The following is a 15,110-nucleotide window of genomic DNA, read 5'->3' as shown; positions in this document are numbered from 1 at the left end:
CATCAGCTGACACATAGGGCTCGAGGGATATCCCCACTGCATTGTCTGCCAATTGTGAGTGATTAGTAGAGGCATGCTGTGCTTGATTTAGGGCGAACGAGGCAAGCACGCTGCAGTCAGGTTATATTCCAAGCTCTCCACTCAATACGTATTTAATACAGGATTTTAAAATAACACAGCACTTACATCTGAAACTCTATTACTTATAACCTTAAAATAAATGTTACAATGGTGATAATAATAGCAGATAATATGATGAGATAGTATCAGACAACGTTATCAGATAACAGATATAATGAAATGAAATAATGTAATGAACTGAGGTGAGATGATATAATATTGGGAACACTATTTTTAAGAATTCCTTCAGATCATTTACCGTCAACTTGGTACATCTATGCTTCACTGTCAAATCCCAGAATTTCTGATTTAACAGTTTTGTAATGACAGATCTCCATGACCACATGAGTTTTCTCCAGGTGCTCCAGTTTCCTCCCACATTGGAATGCACAGGTTAATAGGCTAACTGGTCACATGGGTGTAATTAGGTGGTGCAGGCTCATTGGGCCAGAAGGGCCTGTTACCGTGCTGTATCTGTAAATTAATTCAATAAAAGTGTACAGGTTATACAAGAAATAGGACCAGGTGTGGGTCATTTGGCTCCTCATATCTACTCAGTAAGATCAAGTTTGATTTTTATTGCTACCTTAATTTGCACAAAATCTTTTCTGCTTGATTCTATTAATAGCCACATTTCTGCAGAGTTTGAATGATTCAAGAAGGCAGCTCTCTCTGTCACCTTATCAAGGATTAGTAGCCCTTGCTGTGAAGCCAAAATTGAGAATGCGTGATTAAAAGACCAGAGACAGGGAAACTATCAACATGCTCCCTTCACCTCTGCTGTCTTTGCCTGAATTGTGTCAGAAAGCCAATACACAGTGTGATTCGGATCTCAGGTAGGCAACAGAGCAAGGTAAACTCCAAGCAATTTCATTCTTCCTTGAATTGAAGATTATTTAAAACTACACCACCTATTTTCAGACTGTAAACATTCCTAGGATTTTAAAGCTTTCAAACATTAATCAAATGCTATTCTGAGTTCACAGCACTGCTAAATGTGTCTGAATTTTTCAAATGAACCAACATAACCACGTACAATTTTAGAAGATAGATTTGATAGATTTCTGTGGTAGTGGTGGTGGGGTAATGGGAATGAGAGGGAATATTGATTATATTTTTTCTTTCCTGACCTTTGAAAGAACAGAAGAAGGCATCTTTCAATGTTTGCTTGCTCACAGAAGAATTAGGACCAGATGCATCCTTGCCATCAGTTTTCAGCATGACATTACGAACGGAAGATCATTCAGCTAAATTCTACTAAATTGTAGTTAATCTGTACCTTTGTATACTTCTGTATTTACTTTAACTCATTCAGTACCCTAACCAAGTAAATATCCAAACATCTCTGTCGAGGAGGCTCCAGTTGTCATCTACAGCAACTTTCATACCTGGCCATGTTTTTTATAGTGTAGAGAAAGATTGTGCAAAATACCTTTTAAATCAACTTATCTTTGAATCCTGCTGCCAGCAGGATATGTTTCAGGGTACAGTACATTGAGAGGGTCCAAGTAGAGCATAAATGATATACCCAAACCATCTGTAGGAAGCACTCAAGGTGCATGAGAGGAACCGTAATGTACATTTCTTAAACATGTTAGGACTCTTGTGGAAATGCAGAATCAAGACTATTCTCCCCAAACCAATCAGCCAATCATGTGTACCGTAAACTCCAACAACCACAGAAAAGGAACAAATCACAAATCACATTGCACAGGAGGTCTTGGCACAAGATCTTCATGAGGCCTTTTAATCCATTCCTTCAGGCCAAGTTTTGCGTTCTATTTGTCTGCTGCTGAATTCAACATTAACAATAGAAAGAAAAATTGGGCGGTTTGTACGAGAATATTCAAAATACACCACAATTGGAGCAAACTTAATTTACAATGAAACAAACAACTAGACGTTCTTGTTTTAATTAACAGGAGTCACAATATAAAGAATTTAAAATTAAAATGCAGACAAAGCTGAATAATAATATCAGTGCCCACTCTTCAATGGTCTTAGTCTAAGCATCCTTGCATTCAGTTTTCATTAGAGAGCTCTCACTCCCATTTTAATGGCATCCTGCAACCCTGATCTTATTACGAACCTCAGGTCTCCAGATCACCGTTGAACAAAACTTGTGCTGACTTTTAGGAGAAACTTTCACCAAACAAGCCTGGCATGTAAACTAACTCCTTCAGGTCATTGACTTCCTTCACACCCCTTCTGATTTTTAATGATAAAATCTGTTAAGTAAACAGATTTGACCATCTTCTTACTGGAAGAGTTAAGTTAAATGGTCTTTCTCCAACCAATTCTGTTATAACATTTGATACATTTTATCAAAATAATTAACCCATTTTATTGAGGTAATAAACAATGAGAGTCCACTCAAACAACATCACAACAGAAAAGTGATTAAAATGTTTCTTTGCATAAATTAATGGAGGTATGAAGAGTTTTCTTAAATGAGGTAAGAGATCACATTTTGATTAGCAACACAGACAACCAAGTGCAACAATTTGGTGCAAATTCCCATAATTACAAGAAAGAAATAGCTTCCTACCTTCCTGCACAACTTGGAAAGGGTTGTTGCTGTCCACAAATGTTACAGAAAACGTAATCTTTTCAGTCTGAAGAATATCCTCATTCGTGTTGAGGTCAGTAACAGCTAGGCGAAATGCTTCATCATCTTTCTTGGCAGATTCATCAAAAATTGCTCCTGTTTAAATAAAAAAGAAACATTTTACTGAAGTGTGACCATTGATACCATCTGAGCTCTCAATTTTAATGACTAATGACTGTCCCAGATCAAGAAGGTGCAAAATTAGTCTACATTATTATGTACAGGCTGTAGCATAGGGAATCTTTCCATGTGTCACTTTCATGGAAGTCACATCGAGAAATATACAGCTGAATTTCCAAATACAATATAGTTTTTGTTTTAACCATGCTGTGAGTGCTGTGGTTTAAAAAGAAAGGGAAGTGCAAGCAAAGAAACTCTTAAAATGTCTGCTGCAGCTCAGTGCCTCTGCCTCTGAGTGGTGTTTGTCCCATTTTGGATTCTTGAAAATGTCATTGCAGCTGATACTCTACTGTGGTGTGGGAAGTGACTTAGTGTTGAAGGAGTAGTCCTTTCAGATGGACAATACATAGATATCCTGCTGCCTTGGGATTGTTTGCATACTTTCCTTGGGCCCAACTTCCTCTTCCAGCACATCCATATGACCAACCACACAACCCTAATTACTACTGCTTAGTGGCAGTGTGACTTTGATCCTTCTGCAGTAAACCAGACTTTGATTTTTAATTGTTCTGTCTTGTAAAAACAGCACATAATTTATGTCTGATTTATGTTTTTCTTCTTGTGAGTGCCTCTCACAATATGATGCTATGTTCCTGTAAGTTTCTCATTGCACCTGTGCACACATTTTTGTGCATATGACGATAAACTTGACATTGACTTTGTGAAAGCATCTCTGGCTTAATCCACACTAGCACTGGGCTTCTGTGCAGAACTGGAGTAATGACTGGTAATACTGTACTCTGAATTTGAGGTGGATGGGTTTTTCAGTAAACAAAACCTTCTCAGGTGGACATAACAGACTCCACATTCCTATTTTAATGACTACCCTGGACAATATCTGATCTCCAAAACCTAAAACAATATCCATTCACTTACTGTATATCATTGCTGTATGAAGAATTTGGCCATGTGCAAACCTGCTATATGCATTGTGACTTCACTTCAGAACTTCAGCATCACATTACAAGCAATTTGTAATATCTCAAGGCTATGGTTTGCATTGACTCCTATGTTTCACAATTCCAACATCCTAAATCCAAACCTTTCCAATACTACCTTCCAAGGTCATGTTTGACAATGAATAATAATACTGTTGCCATCTAGAGAATCACTCATTGGAATAAGAAACATTTTATAGTTGGTGTCTTGCAAGACGATCCGGGTATTCCCTAACCGGAAACCTTCGATGAATTATGAGGTCAAGTCCCTTTCGAAGGCTACAGCTGCAGCTCTTAGGTCTGGGGATACCAGTCACTACATGGAATCCAGGCGTGAACTCTGGAGAGCCATTAAGGGTGCCAAGAGGGAATATCAAGCCAAGTTGGAAGCCCAGGCTAACCAGAGGCATGCCAGTAGACTGTGGCAGGGTCTAAATGAGATCACTGGGCACAAAGAAAAGGCTGGGAATATCAAAAACTGTGGTGCTTCTCTTCCTGACGAACTTAACGTATTCTACGCAAGATTCGAACAGAAGAGGAGCGTCCCGCTCCCTCCAGATGAACCGGACCTGGTGGCATCAAAATTCATCGTCACCGAGGAGGACGTCAGAAGGGCCTTCCTGAAGATAAATCCAAGAAAGGCAACGGGCCCATATGGCATCCCGGGATGGGTTCTCCGGGCCTGTGCAAGTGAGCTAGCTGGAGTGTTTGCTGACATCTTCAATGCTCCTTGCTTCAGTCTAAGATCCCCTCGTGTTTTAAGAAGGCAACGATAATCCCAGTGCCGAAGAAGAGCAAGGTGGCATGCCAGGATAATCAAGGAAATGACCCACCCAGCCAACACACTTTTTGTCCCTCTTCCATCCGGGAGAAGGCTCAGGAGCTTGAAGGCTCATATGACCAGATTAGGGAACAGCTTTTTTCCTACTGTGATAAGACTACTGAACGGATCCTGACCCGGATCTGGGCCGTATCCTTCAAACATCCGGACCTGCCTCTCATTTTTTTTTTGCACTGTCTTATTTTCCATTTTTCTATTTCCTATTTATGATTTATAATTTAAATTTTTAATATTTACTATTGATTTGTAATCCAGGGAGAGGGAAGCGCAGAATCAAATATCGCTGTGATGATTGTATGTTCTAGTATCAACTGTTTGGCGACAATAAAGTATAAAGTCTAACAAACAATGAGGAAGCCACTTAAATAATCACTATTAATGAGCGGAAAGATTAATTCCAGTAAGAAATGATGCGATATATTTTGAAATTAAGCCCTAGGTGGAGGTAATGAAGGTCAAATTGCAGTAATGGTGATGAAAAAGTATAATCACTGTGAATCACCTGCAGGTTCAATTAATCTGAGCCCATAATAGTACCAATAAATTCTTTATATGTCACCAATGAGTGTAAGTCACATTTCTTTTTTTTAAATCTTTTGTACAATGCAGACTTACATTCAATCACACTTAGGAATCATGGCAGATTAGAATGTCTTTATACAGAAGAATTTCAATTTCCTTTTTCAGATTTTTTCCTTTGCCAGTCTTTTTAGGGTTAAAGATGTTTCTGTTCTAGTTCAGCAACTTTTGATGAGGACTACCTGTAGGTGGGGTAAGAGGTATTGAGAGTGTGCAGGGTAAGTTGATAGGGTCTACTTCTTATGGTACTTAGGTTGTTTTTCCACGTGCTCCTGAAAACACAGTCAAGTTTCTCAATACCACTGCCTTTTCATAACAGGGGAGTCACATGCCAAGGTTTCCCATGAGTTTACAGGGATCTTACATATTTTCTAGGAGTCTTTGAGAACATTCTTGAATTGTTTCCTCGACCTTGTATTCATCGCCTTTCAATGATACAGTTTGGAGTAAAATAGTTTGGGTGTCTGATGCCAGATGTGAACAAAATGGTCAACTAATCTGAGCTGCTGAGTTTGATTTTAGCCTCAGTGCTGGGGACTCGGCCTGGAAAGAACACTCAATTGACTTACCTACCCTGTAAGTGGATTGGGATAATCCTGTGCCCTATACTATATGGTTCAAGACACATTGAAATCCACAAAAATAGTGTTTAGGGAGCTCAGTGGGACTAGGCTTTCAATACTTTAATGAGTGAAATTTTATTTCCAGACTGCTCCATGGGTTTATATTCCTTGGAGTTTACAGTAATAAGGGGTATCCTTATTCAAACCCATTAGAGAGGTATAAAGGTGTTTGAAGGGGTAGAAGTTTCACTCGTGGAAGAATCATGGACAAAAGGATATTGTTTTAAGTGCCCAGCTCCATATTTTGTAACTGGGGTGTGAAGGAATTTCTTTTCTCAGAGTGGTGAAACTTTGAAATCATCTGACTTTGAGGATCATAGGGCCAGGACGTAAAGTATATGAAAGGTGGAGAAAGTTAAATAGTTGAAAGTGAGTAGCTGAGGGTTATGAAGAACTGGGACAAAAGAGAAGTTGAAAACCACATAGATCAACCATGATGTTGGTGGGACAGGTTTGAAGGGTTTGGTAGACTACTCCTGCTCCTGTTTTCATGTGTTCTTGTATGAATCCAGTGGTAGACATGCACATGCCTATTTTCATGGACAAATTTCTGACATCCAGATTGAAGAGTAATGTTATTTTTCTGCCATCCCTGGTGGCCTCCTAAAAGCTTTCAGTGGAACATGAATCAGAATCAGGTTTAATATCACTGGCAGATGTCATGAAATTTGTTCTTTTATGGCAGCTAAATAAATGATTTAGAAAAAACTATAAATTACAATAAGAAATGCATTTTAAATATTAAATTAAATAAGTAGTGCAAAAAAAAACAATTTCTGGCATTCATAGCAAGAGGATTCGAGTACAGGGAGGTACTATTGCAGTTGTACAAGGCCTTGGTGAGACCACACCTGGAGTATTGTGTGCAGTTTTGGTCACCTAATCTGACAAAAGACATTCTTGCCATAGAGGGAGTACAAAGAAGGTTCACCAGATTGATTCCTGGGATGGCAGGACTTTCATATGATGAAAGACTGGATCGACTAGGTTTATACTCTCTGGAATTTAGAAGATTGAGGGGGGATCTTATTGAAACGTATAAAATCCTAAAGGGATTGGACAGGCTAGATGCAGGTAGGCTAGATGCAGGAAGATTGTTCCCAATGTTGGGGAAGTCCAGAACAAGGGGTCACAGTTTGAAGATAAAGGGGAAGCCTTTTAGGACCGAGATTAGGAAAAACTTCTTCACACAGAGAGTGGTGAATCTGTGGAATTCTCTGCCACAGGAAACAGTTGAGGCCAGTTCATTGGCTATATTTAAGACGGAGTTAGATATGGCCTTTGTGGCTAAAGGGATCAGGGGGTATGGAGGGAAGGCTGGTACAGGGTTCTGAGTTGGATGATCAGCCATGATCATACTGAATGGCGGTGCATGCTCAAAGGGCCGAATGGCCTACTCCTGCACCTATTTTCTATGTTTTCTATGTAGTATATGTGAGCTGATTGTTGATTCAGAAATCTGATGATGGAGTGGAAGAAGCTGTTTCTAGAGCATTGGGTGTGTGACTTCAAGCTTCTGTACCTCTCCTTGCTGGTAGCAATGAAAAGAATGTGGGATGGGTATCCATAACGATGGATGCTGCCTTTCTGAGGCATCACCTCTTGAAGGTGTCCTTGGTGCTTGGGAGGCTAGAGTCCATGATGGAGAAAGCTGAGCTTGCAACTATCTGTAGCTTTTTCCAATCCTGTGCAGTGGCCCCTCCATACCAGATGGAGATTTAGAATGCTCTCCACAGTACATCTGTCGAAACTTGCAAAAGTCTTTGATGTCATAGCATATCTCCTCAAACTCCTGATGAAATATAGCAGCTGTTGTGCCTTCTTTGGAATTGCATCAATTCGTTGGGCCCAGGATAGATCTTCAGAGATGTTGAAACCCAGGAACTTGAAAGTGCTAATGACCCGAAGAGGACTGGTGAAGACTTGTTCCTTGACTTTGCCTTCCTGAGGTTCACAATAAATTCTTTAGTCTTACTGATATTGAGTGAAAAGATGTGGTTAGAACCCCACTCAACCAGCTGATCTATCTTACACCTGTATGCCTTCTCATCACCGTCTGAAAATCTGTCAATAATAGTTGTGTCATTGGAAAATTTATAGATGCCATTTGAGTTGTGCCTAGCCACACAGTCGTGGGTGTAAAGACAGTGGTGCTGTGGATTAAGCACACATCCTCAAGGTGCACCAGTGTCAATTATCAGTGACAAGGAGATGTTATTTCTGGTGTGTACTGACTTTGGTTCTGATGGAGAAGTCCAGTTGTAGGGGAAGGTACAGAGGTCCAGGTTTAAGAGTTTATTGATGAGCTCAGAGGGTATAATTATGTTGAATGATGAGTTGTAATCAACAAATAACAGCCCGATGTATGTATGCTTAACAATTAAATTGAATATTGAATTGACTTTATTTCTCACATCCTTCACAGACATGAGGAGTAAAAATCTTTACATTATGTCTGAATGTGCAATGTGCAATTTATAGTAATTTGTAGTAAGTATTATGTACAACAAGACAGTCAATATAACATAGAAATACAATTGTGTCAGCATGAATTAATCAGTCTGATGGCCTGGTGGAACAACCCGGAGCCTGTTCGTCCTGGCTTTTATGCTGCGGTACCGTTTCCCAAATGGTATCAGCTGGAACAGTTTGTGGTTGGGGTGACTTGGGTCCCCAGTGATTATTCGGGCCCTTTTAACGCACCTGTCTCTGTAAATATCCTGAATAGTGGGAAGTTCACATCTACAGATGCGCTGGGCTGTCCGCACCACTCTCTGCAGAGTCTTGTAAATTGGGGGAAGTACCGTTCCCATACTAGGCAGTGATGCAGCCAGTCAGGGTGCTCTCACTTGTACCTCTGTAGATAGTTCTTATGATTAGGGGACTCATGCTGTACTTCTTCAACCTTCTGAAGTGATTTTGGCAGCACCACTGTGCTTAGCTTTGAAGTCTGTGATGGACCTTGCCAAAAGCTGCGTATGTTGTTGTTGGACAGTTATGTCTGGATATTGTCCCTGTTTTGTCATTTCACTGCCTTGATGACTTTGTGCAGATCATAGTTGCACTTCTCGAGTTTCCATTGGTTATCAGCAATGTAAGCTCTGTCTCGTGCAGTAAGTGCAGCTCGCACAGAACCGTTGATCCAAGTTTTCTGGTTTGGATAGACCCTGACCGACTTTTGGGGGACAACGTCCTCAATGTACTTCCGGATGAAGCTCATGATCCCTTTTGTGAACTCGCAGACATCCTCATCACGAACGACATTCCAGTTCAGGTGATCACAGGCCAAATGGAAAGATAATGAGATTGCATCCACTGTAGACCTATTGAGGCAATAGGTAAATGCAGTGTTTCCAGGAATCAATTCTGGCTGTGACCAAACTCTCAAAGTAGTTCATCAGAGTAGATGTGCGTGTAACTGGTGATCGTCATTGAAGTAGCTCACCCTGCTCTTCTTGGGCATTAGTATGATTGTCCCCCCTTTGAAGCAGGAAGGAACCTCTGACTACAGCTGTGAGAGACTGAAAATGACTTGAACACTCCTGCCAGTTAATTGTCACAGATTTTCAGGGCCCCACCAGGTACACTATCAGGGCCTGACGACTTGCGAGGGTCCACCCTCTCAAAAGATGTTCTGAATTTTGCCTCTGACCACCTCATTGCTGTAGTTTTATTCTCCCTTTCAATCCATGCATAGGAGGTACTGAGCTAATCTGGGAGTGAAACATTACAGCATTCATGATGATAGGTTTCACCTTGTAGGAAGTAGTGGCCTGTAAAACCCTACCAGAGCTGCTGTGCCTCCAATTCCATCTCTAACTTCAATCTAATTGTTTGCATTTTTGCCCTTAAAATAGCCTTCCTCAGGTCATAAATGGACTTCTTTTCTAGTTCTGAATGGTAATGGCCCCAGCTGTTTATATATGGGCAAATCCTATTCCATCCCCATAATCATTAAATATGTAAGCAACACACATTTACATATACATGTATAATGTGTTCAACACATCTTTCCAAACTTGTTCTGATGCAACTTATTTGTACAGAACTTGACAACAATCAAATATGAAGAAAGATATTGTGTGTAAACTTAATCAGCTTACACTCACAAATTATATTCTTAGAAAAGGACTTGTATTCATTTTAACCCAAAGACCATTTAGGGCAAATGAGTATACAAAAGCCTGAAACCATGTACAACTAGGCTCAAGGACAGTTTCTAATCTGCTGTTATAAAACTACTGAGTTTACCTCTTGTACCATAAAATGGACCTTTTACCTCATAATCTATCTCATCTTGGCTTTTATCTTTACTGTCTGCCTGCACTGCACTTTCTCCGTAACTGTAACACTATATTCTGCATCGAGATATTGCTTTTCTTTTACGTTGGCTCGACGTACCGATGCGATGAAATGTTCTGAATAGAGATGGCATACAAAATAATGGTTCAGGCTGTACCTCAGTGTATGGGATGATAATAAACCAATTTACCCATCAATTTATGTTTAAAGTCTAATTGTCACTGTAAAGTATCTACAGTATCTCCATAATGGTGGTTAAACAGTGAATATTGACAAGGTAAATATTACTTTGCCCTTTAAAAGCAGCAATAAGACCTAAGGCTATCCGAGAAGATGATCAAGCCTCATTTTAATGTATCATCCCAAAAATGGCACCTTTGATTCTGCAATGATCATTCAATATTTCATGGGAGTGTCCACCTAAACTAAATAAGTAGCCTGCTAGGAAAAAGCAAAACATATCGACTGAATTGTAAGTGAGAAACATGGGTGAAGGTAGAGAATGCAGATGTGTTATTAGCTGAAGCAATGGACCCTTGTATCTCAGATAGAAGAATAACAGATAATGCTTTAGCATGCAATTCAAATAATCTTCAAAAACATTACTATAAAAGTAGCTATACATTTCACTGAATGAAAGGAGGATTTTTTTGATAATTTATAAATTTTAAGATCATGGAAGTTTAGGGATTAAATTACTAATGTTGGAGTTCAGGGGCTGTATGAATGATGCTCTGTAAACATCAGCTCACGCTGTTTCAGGGCAGCTGGGGAATTTAAATTCACTTAGTGAAGCAATCTGGGATAAAAAAAAATAATCTAGTATCATTACAAGAGAAAGACATTTAGTACATTAACACCCATAGCAGAGGGAGTTCTCCTGTCGGTTAATTGTTCTAGCCTGTTTGTGACCCCAGACTCACAGTAATGTAGCTGTTGTTTAATATCCATGAGATTGCCTGACATACCACTTATTTCAGGGGTCATTAGGACTGAGCGATAACCAACAATCTGGAACATATTTTTCTGAGACCTCAGATCAGGGCTGCAAAGCAGCACCTCTGTAATTTTTTTTTATCACACTCTCTCTCTCTTATTACAGCACTGAAATATTGGGGAATACATCTTCAAATCTCTGGAGTGAAGCTTTCTTTTATGTTCTGCTTTCCTAATGCTTTTTTATTGATTACCATTCTTAACAGTTTAGGAGTTGACAATCTGGATTGCAACTGTCCTACTTGACTGTATCCTTGCTTAATAAGGAGCATAGCTTTCTTTATAAGCTATCCTGTTGATAGATAATAAAAGCAGATACAACATATGATGCTTGCACTCAATTGAAATCAATGTGTAGACATGAACAGTCAATTTGGCAGGTTTGTGGGGATCTAGTCATGGGGTTCCATTCAGTCACTCTTCAGAGTTCTTTCATTTAAGAAATGGTGAAAATCTCAGCCAAGTTACAAAACCAATGATAGCAAATGGTATAGATGTGTTTAGAATTATGAGAGGCAGCTAAGGCAGATAGTAAATCTTTTCCCAATGTGAGTAAAGTCTAAAACTTGTGGGAAGAGATTTATGGTAAGAGGGAAAGGTTTGAGAGAGACTTGAGGGGCAACTGTTTCCCACATATGGTAGCGAGTACACGGAATACTGTGCCAAAGTAAGTGGTTGAGGCAGGTACAATAGTATCATTTGAGGAGCACTTGAAAATATACATGGAGGGATACAGGCAGAAGACATGAAATTTGCAGGGCATCATGATTGGCATAAAAAGGGCTTGCTTCAGTGTTGTATTGCTCTATGACTCTAAGTACAATCTGGAGTGGATTTTTCCTGCAATTCTTTCAGTCAATTTTGAAAAATTAAAATGAAATGGCCATTAATTAAGAAACTAATCATCAACGTTTCTGTGTGCGTTATTTACCCAACTCAGAGTCATACAGTACAGAAACAGACTTTCTGGCCTGATAGGTCCATGCCCATCCAGGCTAGTCCTATTAGACCCTACTTGGTTCATAACCACCTAAAACTCTCCTATCCATGTCCCTGCCCAATTGTCTTTTAAAAATTGTTATTGTACCTGTTCCATATACATTCCACCCTCTGAGCAAAAAAAAATGCCTCTCAAGTTCCTATTAAGCTATGACAATCATTAAATTAAAATGCAAATACTTGCCATCCTGCTGCTTAAGCTGTAGTGTTTTCTCTGTGTGTGTATGTGTGTGTGTGTGTGTGTGTGTGTGTGTGTGTGTGTGTGTGTGTATATATATAAAGGGAGACTGTGTGTGTGTGTGTGTGTGTGTGTGTGTGTGTGTGTGTGTGTATAGAGGGAGACTGTGTGTGTGTGTATGTAGAGGGAGACGATGTACGTGTGCTGTGATGGGAAAAGCATACATGGTGCCTATATATCTGTTTGAGTTCATTTGCAGCAGTTTCTAATTAATTATTAATTCCTTGTCACTAAATGTGGTCAGATAAATCATTCAACTGTGAGACTAGCTCAGAATGTAATAAAAAACATTCCAGTTATTTCAATTTTAGAACAAATGATCTGAAATGAACAGATGAGCCATCTTCTTGAACTGCTGCAGTCCTCTAAGTGTGGATGTACCCACAATATTGTTTGGGAGGCAGTTCCAGGACTTCGACCAGGAATAGTAAAGGAACAGCAATATAGTGCAAAGTCAGAATTGTGTGAATAACTTCCAGTTTGTAGTATCCCCATAGCTTTACTGCCCTTGTCTTTCAGCTCTATGGTAGGTATACATTTGGTAAGAAGACTACACACATTGCTCCAGGTTAAGTCTCACCGAAGACTTACGCAATTACAATAAGATACATTTTCTCCTGTATTCAGATCCTCTGGTAATAACAGATAGCATACCAGTTGTCATCCTTGTTAAGCTTATTGTCATATGCACAGGTATGGACAGACATAGTGAGGTACTGGTACAATAAAATCTTTGTTTGTAGCAACATCACAGGTATTGCATAAAATAAAATACAAAAAATAGAAAATATAAACAAGGATGCAATGTTGAGGCTTTGTAAAGCACTGGTGAGGCCTCACTTGGAGTATTGTGAGCAGTTTTGAGCCCCTTATCTTAGAAAGGATGTGCACACGCTGGAGAGGGTTCAAAGGAAGTTCATGAAAATGATTCCAAGATTGAACGGCTTGTCATATGAAGATTGTTTGATGGCTTTGGGTTTGTATTCACTTGAATTCAGAAGAATGAGGGGTGACTTAATTGAAACCTATGGAATGGTGAAAGGCCTTGATAGAGTGGATGTGGAGAGGATGCATCCTATGGTGAGAGAGTCTAAGATCAGAGGACACAGCCTCAGAATTGAGGGGCATCTTTTTAGAATGGATATGTATAGTTAAGACGGAGATTGATAGATTCTTGATCTGTCAGGGCATGAAGGGATACAGGGAGAAGGCAGGAGATTGGGGCTGAGAGGAAATATTGGATCAGCCATGATGAAATGACGGAGCAGAACCGATTGGCCAAATGGCCTACTTCTGCTTCTATATCTTTTGGTCTTATGTGGATTCAGAAAACAACACACAGAATATAAATTATACAACACAATGAAGAAAAATGCCTTGGCAAAATAAGACCTGATTGGAAAAATTACAGACAAGTGAATGGTCGTACAAGAGGTGACCCATAGTGTTCCCGTGCTGAGGTAGGGTTAGAGCTGTCTGGGTCATTTCAAGAACCTGATGCTGTCAAAAATTAGCTTTATGCTGCACCTGCGCACTAACTTTCAGTGACTTCTGTACAATTGCTCATAGCCTCTGTGGAACCTCAACTCTATCCAGTCTTCCCACATGTAACAAATACTCTGCTGACTGCTTACTTGCCCCCAAGTTGATAACTTTACATTTGCCACATATTATGTTCCATCTGCTATCTTCACATTTACTCAGTTTGTCTATAACTCCTGGAAACATCTTTACATCCTCTTCAGTTTCTGTAATCCCAGCTATCTTCCTCCAATCAGCAAATTTGGAACTATGGCATTTGGACCCCTCAACCAACATAAAAATCAGGGGCACATGCATTAAACCTTGAAAGACTGTATTAGTATCACAAACGCTGTACTGATGAAAGGTCTCAGCCCGAAACGTTAACTGTTTACTCTTTTCCATAGATGCTGTCTGTCTGGCCTGCTGAGATCCTCCAGCATTTTGTGTGTGTTGCCAAAGACTATTCTAGTCACAGCCTGGCAAGCTGAGAATGATCCCCTTTGCATTCTATCTAAGAACATATTCAGATAGCTTCAACAAGGGTTTGGAAAAGGTGCAAAAGAGGTTTACAATGATTCTGCTGGATGAGAGCGTATGGGCCACAAGGAAAGGTTGGATGAACTTATTATTTTTTGTTTGGGTCATCAGTGGCTGAGGGGAGATCTGACAGAAGTGCATTTTGAGACACATAGATAAAGTGGGCAGTCTGAATATTTTACCCAGAGTAAAAAGGTCAGATAGTAGAAGACAGCATTTAAGATGAGAGGGGAAACTTTTACAGGAAATGTGTGGGGCAAGTTATTTTTTCAAATACTGTGGTAGGTGATTTGAATGGGCTGCTTTGGGTAGTGGTGCAACAGATGCAGTGGTGGTATTTGAGACCTTTAGAAAGACACCTGAACATGCAGAGAATGGAGGGATAGGAATTAATGTAGGCAAGAGATTTGGTCTAATTTGGCTTATGTTCAGCACAGACATCATGAGCCAAAGGGTTTGTTCCTGCGCAGTGCTGTTCTGTCTTCTAACAACACACAGTCAGGAGGTTTTGAAGTTTGTATTTTCTTGTATAACATATTTCCTATTTTAATTAGAGGACAGCACAATAACAAGTCCTTTTGGAAAAATTATTATATTTCAATATTATGATTTAATTTAATTTTTA

General features: G+C 39.6%; 1 protein-coding gene across 2 annotated transcripts in view; it reads right to left on the bottom strand.

The window, feature by feature from the left end:
• The window catches only part of grid2 (glutamate receptor, ionotropic, delta 2), a 1,226,075-nt gene that overhangs the window by 993,941 nt on the left and 217,024 nt on the right, over window positions 1-15,110 (bottom strand). For both annotated transcript variants that reach the window (XM_063046850.1, XM_063046851.1), the window contains exon 2: window positions 2,669-2,824. In XM_063046850.1, coding sequence (XP_062902920.1) covers window positions 2,669-2,824 — 156 coding nt within the window. The remainder of the gene's footprint in view (window positions 1-2,668; window positions 2,825-15,110) is intronic.

This window comes from Mobula hypostoma, chromosome 4 (assembly GCF_963921235.1).
Source record: "Mobula hypostoma chromosome 4, sMobHyp1.1, whole genome shotgun sequence".
NCBI lineage: Eukaryota > Metazoa > Chordata > Chondrichthyes > Myliobatiformes > Myliobatidae > Mobula > Mobula hypostoma.
The sequence above is the reverse complement of the archived record's forward strand: the minus strand, read 5'-3'. Positions and strand labels throughout refer to the sequence as shown.